The sequence below is a fragment of the Rhododendron vialii genome, chromosome 9a (genome assembly GCF_030253575.1).
Source record: "Rhododendron vialii isolate Sample 1 chromosome 9a, ASM3025357v1".
Classification (NCBI taxonomy): Eukaryota; Viridiplantae; Streptophyta; class Magnoliopsida; order Ericales; family Ericaceae; genus Rhododendron; species Rhododendron vialii.
Genome location: NC_080565.1, coordinates 6,481,824 through 6,487,637, shown reverse-complemented (window position 1 = coordinate 6,487,637; position 5,814 = coordinate 6,481,824). Strand labels below are relative to the sequence as shown.

The window sequence follows — 5,814 nt, the reverse complement described above, 5'->3', positions numbered from 1 at the left end:
AATCTCTATGACAAACAATCTTCATATCTGGCAAAAGAGTATAAAAAATGGGGTGTCTCAGTACTAGAAATTTCCTCAATCCATCTTATTAGAGGTTGTCCTACATCAGTATAATAACAGTTCCCAAGTTAGTTAATGAACCTTCTAGGCCTCCCCACTCATTTGCAATTGTTCTCGAGTCTGAAGCTTTAACATGGAGTCAAATCTGGGCTTAGGAAGCCTTTGGGCCACATTCAAATATCTTCACAGTAACTTATTTTCCCTTTGTTTGTGTCATAGCTGAACCTTATTCTCTCCAGATTACAGCATCCAATTCTTCTGTCTCTCTCCCCATATGCCAATGAGGATTGTGTTAGAACTTAGGTTCACAAATATCATTTTATAACAAGAATCATTAGACCACGTGAACATAGAAACACAAACAAGAAAAAATGAGAGTACGAAAATAGTGAAAGTAGGAAAGATGTTGCCCGTGAGATTGAGAGTCGTGTAGTCACTGTCTTAAGGCTAATATTCCTCCCCTCGTGAAGGTTCCACCGGAGTGTACTAGCCCCAAGATTAAACCCAAGCGCTCACAAGCATTCCTCATCCGATGTTCACGACCACCGGGAGGTTTGAATGAATCACAAACCGAGTTGCCCAATCAACATAGAAAATAGGATGTGAACTCTCACACAAACATGTTTGTATCTCTCTTTTGTAAATCTCTATGAACATGTGTATATCTCTTTTCTATTTCCCTCTCTATTCCCTTGTATATTAGATACACATATATATAGGAGTAATAGCCATTAATATAGGGATAATGATAGAGCATAAATACTCTTAATTTTGTAAACCGATATTACAATACTACATTAATATTGTAACGGTAAAACACTAAAGGTGAGGGGTTAGTACTAATATTTATTTCTATTAAAATTATTCCAACAGATTGCACGTGCGGTGCAGGACAGCTTGTTAGCCTTGGAGGCCTCTCCACTAATTATCAATCGTTTTTGAGTTGGTTTGCAGTCCAAAGCGACCCCATCCCTAGGGACAGCCAAAAGAACCTGAGAAGTATGGTTTCCAACCCCTTTAACTCTCACCAATCTATCAACGGTAAGCAAATCTTCCTTAGACACTAAAGCAAAATCTTCTTACAGGCAAAAGAATTCCATACAAAAAATTGTTGTATAATACAAATGAGTAAAATTAGATTGACCAATTTTTAGCTTCCATTTCTCTATATTTTCCTTTCTTTCACCTTAGACACTTGACATGCAACAGGAAAGTTTTCTGCCAATGCATTTTTACTGTGAATTTTCCCTTGACCAGCCTGTCTTTGCTGAAGTGATGATAAATTCGTCGTCATACATTTTCCAATCAATCTATTCAGGGAAACTTATCAATCTTCTAAGCCATATATACAACGAACTATGTATGCCTATTTCAAACTGCTACTGTATATATTAAAAAAAGTACCTGGTCATTTCTGATGCAATGGAGACTGTTCATTCCAGGAATTGAAGAATCCCATGCATCCCCAAAGCATGCAGTGATTTGTTCAGACCCTTGGAGCTTCTTGTGTTATAAGTGCATCTATCCAAGTTGCATCTTGCATCCCCAAACCTCCAACTTTCTTTTCAGAAGAGAAAATTATAATTTGTTTTTGCCTCTGAATTTGCTAGTCTTTCTTCTTTTTTTGTTATGTCCACGTATCCGAGCAAGCTTACGCACACTTTAACAAGTAACACCCGGGGACTAATCCCCCCATCATAAGTCTTGTCTTCTTCACTCTCTCAACATGTAGTCTTCTTTTTTATCTTCCTACTTAATAAGAAAGACTTATTTGGATATTAGCATTTATAGATTCTGTTTCTCAACTTAATTAGATATTACAAGCCTAACGCAGCACCATTGGTTGGCCATTTTCCAGGTAGAGTGGACTTCTGGGACGGGAAAGGACAATGTTGCATGCTTCAAACCTTTAAATGTGCATACTGATTCCAATGACAGCAGCTGTGGGAGATGGAAGCCCTCCTCCTTGTTCGCTATATACTGTACTCCAACCAGCACTCTTCCTCACACCCATTTCCTTCATTTTTACTCTCACATTTTCTGCCTCATCCCACTTCTCAAGAGAGGTATACAGGTTGGCAATCATTACATAGTAGCCATCGTTTTCTGGGTCAGCTTTAATAGCATGTTTAGCAACCTTTATACCGAATTCAGCATCATTGTGTATCTTGCAAGCACTTAACAAAGAACCCCAAATACCCCCATCAGGAGGAATAGGCATTGAAAGAACCAAATCTTCAGCCTCCAACAAATTTCCTGCTCTCCCTAGGAGATCAACCATACAAGAATAGTGCTTCAGATTTGGCAACAAAGCACAGTCCCCCATTCTATCAAAGAAGCTTTTACCTTCTCCGACAAGCCCAGCATGTGTACAAGCAGAGAGAACAGCAAGAAATGTAAGCTCATTTGGTCTGACGTTTGACTGCTCCATCCGCTTAAAGATTTCTATTGCAGATTCTGCATCTCCATGCATTCCATAACCAGAGATCATAACATTCCAAGAAATAACATCTTTTTCTTTCATTGCATCAAAAAATTTCCTTGATTTATCGAGTTGCCCACATTTTGCATACATATCAACTAATGCAGTGGAAAGAGATATATCAAACTCAAATCCTTCATCCTTGGCATAACTGTGAATCTGTTCTCCTTTCTCTAGAGATGCAATATGGGAACAAGCAGAGAGAACTGTAACCAGTGTTGCTAAATTAGGCTTGAAGCCTTCTGAGACCATTTTATCGAAGAGGCCTAAAGCATCAGTAGAACGTCCACTACGACTGTAAGATGAAATCAATGTGTTCCACGTGACAGTATCCTTCCGTGCCCGACTAAATATCTTCCATGCAATGACTAAGTTTCCTCTTTTACCATACATGTCTATAAGCGAATTGGCAATGGAGACGTTCTCATGCATTAAACTTTTAATCACGAAACAATGAAGTGAACGACCTAAACGTGTTGCCCCCAATCGTGAACACGAAGAAATCACAGATACCAAACTATTTGAATCAAACTCAATACCCAGATGTTGCATTTCAGTAAAAAGTTCTAAGCACTTTGATTCTAGTCCTACCTTACTATACTCAAAAACCATAATATTCCATGATTCTGTGTTCCCATCTCGTACTCTATCAAAAAGCTTCTTTGCAATAGAAAAAAGTCCAAACCTACAATACATTGACAACAAGGCATTACTTACCATTTCATCAATCATAAAATTATGCCTCAAGATCACCGCATGAAAAACTTTTCCTTCGGAGACCCTCATAGAATTACCAAACCCCGAAAGCAGACAACTGATAACAACTCCATCTGGATGTACTCCAGTAACCTGCATTTGCCAAAACAGATGCAAGCACTCGGAACTCCACCCAAATCTTGAATAAACACCAATAACAGACGTCCACGATACAAGATCCTTCTGTTGAACTTCACAAAACGAAAGGTAAGCTTCCTCAGGGGTCCCACCCTTCGTATACATACGCAAAACCGACGATTGAACAACATTTATGCACCCAATTCCAGTTTTCACCACTAAACCATGTAAGCACTTTCCTTCCAACAAAGCACCCAAATTCCCGCATGCTTTAAACCCTCCTTCAAATGTTCTAGAATTCGGTCTCTCCCCGTCCCCACCAACCCTATGCATTTGACAAAGACATTCCAAACCCTTCTCACTCTCATCGTTCTGCACGTACCCAATAACCAGTGCGGTCCAAGCAACCACATCCGTCACTGGCATTTCGTCGAACACAAGAGCTCCGTCCTCCATACACCCACACATCGAGTAAAAGTAAATAAACGAAGACCCAACCGCAGAATTACCCGTGCTAATAAACCCAAGTTTCGTAACCAACCCATGTATTTCCATGCCATTTGTTAACAGCAAAAGCTCAGCACAAGAAGCAGCAATCATAGGAACGGTAAAAGGGTTTGGTTTTATACAAGATAATCGCATTTGGTGGTAAAAATCAAGGGCTTGTGAGTAACACCCATTGGAGAATTGGGATTTGATCACAGAGTTCCATAGAAAGGCATCTTTGGATTGAACTGAATGGAAAACTTTCGAGGAAAAGGTGGGTTTGTTGAGAAAAGCGTAGAGGGAGATGAGCTTTGATGCTATGAAGGGGTTGTTTGTGTGTCCAGTTGTGATGATGTAGGCGTGGGATTGGAGGATGGATTTGGGGTCTGGGATTCGGTCGGAAAGGAAGAAGATGATGTGAGAATTGAGGTATGGGATAGTTGAATTAGGTGTCGTCGAAGATGTGGATAAATACCGTGTGTAGAGGTGATTGGCTCTGAATCGAACCATCCGTCTAACGGCTATTTGTGTTCACAGCCGATGCCATTGTTCTTTCTCCGGCCAATATTGGAAGGGTCCATCTACCATCCGCCCAGTAGGCTGACGGTGCCTTTTCCACGTGTCACGTTTTTATTTTGTTGACTGTACTTCTAGTTTCAAATGTCAGAGGTCCCTAGCACTGTTACTGAATGCCTATTTTACCCTTAGAAATCCATGACTATTTTTTGGGCCTGTGCACTTGGGAATTCACGCCCCCTGTTAGTGACTTAAAAATGTTTTTACTTTTTGGGATTTTTTCTTCTACTATTTTGTACCGACTATGTTTCAACCAGCAAAAAAAAAATTAAGCATTTTTTTCATCTTGTTCATAATAATCAACAAATTTTGGTATTTTATCATCTCGTTTACACTGCAGTAATTTTATTCACAAACTCATTTACAATTTATTCACTACAAGAATTTACTTGACATTTCTCAATAAGTTATTCATTACCAAAAAAATCTAACAACTTGATTGCTATAATTTTTTTCTCAAAACTTATTTATTAGTGGAAACACCCTTATTCAAAAAAAAATTCGTATTTTTAAATTTTGCGTCAAACTTTTGTGAATTTGATTTGTCTCGATGAGAAAAACCGAAAAATAAAAATATAACTTATATCCTCTTTTTTTGGAAATATCTAAGATTTAGTCCAAAAGATGGGCATTTGGGGCTAAATTTTGTAATTTTTTTTTTGACATTTCTAATTTTTCTTCTCAAGACGAATCATATAATCTCTAAAAACTTGACATAAAACTAACAAATGCGGAAAAAAAATTGGATAAGGACAAAACAAGAAGGCAAGTTGTACTCTATCTGTCCCTTTTTTAGAGTCCAGTATTTCATTTTTGGCTGTCCCTTAATAAATGTCTATTTTGTAAAGTTAGTAGATAAAAGTTGGTGTATTGTCTATTTTATCCCTAAAAGTAGATTCTATTTTGAAAAGTTAGTGAGTAAAAGTGTAATGATGATGGGTAAGTAGGGAAAGTGGAGGAAAAAATTGATGTGAAATGTATAATGATGATATTTTTTTAATAAGTTGGAGTTACGAAGTAGGACACTTAAAAAGGGACGAAGGATATCAGAAAAAATAATTATTCTACCATTATACCTAAACACACAAACACTTAAACAACCATACTCATAATAGGGGTGGAGCCCACACATACTACACACTCAACTTGAATGTGACCCACTCCTATTATAAGTGTGGATGTTTAATTGAGTATATATTTGGGTGTGGTGTTAGAATTATCAGAAAAATATATGAAAATCAATTTTTGGAGTGAAGGGGTGAAGGCCCACTTTAGACTGGGGAAAATGGTGGTAGGGTTAATTTCGTCAATTCCCTTCCTAGCAGCCATCACTTCGGCAGAGGGAGAGAAACATTGCCTGTTTGCATTGAGATTGC

The 5,814-nt window shown here is 38.1% G+C and overlaps 1 protein-coding gene across 1 annotated transcript; it reads right to left on the bottom strand.

Annotated features, from left to right (window-relative positions):
* Positions 1 to 1,456: 1,456 nt before the first annotated feature.
* On the bottom strand, positions 1,457 to 4,429 carry LOC131301481 (pentatricopeptide repeat-containing protein At4g39952, mitochondrial-like). The gene has a single exon (XM_058327802.1). The coding sequence runs from the start codon at positions 4,370 to 4,372 to the stop codon at positions 1,970 to 1,972; it is 2,403 nt and encodes an 800-aa protein (XP_058183785.1). The 5' UTR covers positions 4,373 to 4,429; the 3' UTR covers positions 1,457 to 1,969.
* Between the last annotated feature and the right edge of the window lie 1,385 nt (positions 4,430 to 5,814).

Excerpts from the sequence above, each read along its gene's own strand:
- LOC131301481 (XM_058327802.1), bottom strand. The coding sequence starts at position 4,372 with ATGGTTCGATTCAGAGCCAATCACCTCTACACACGGTATTTATCCACA.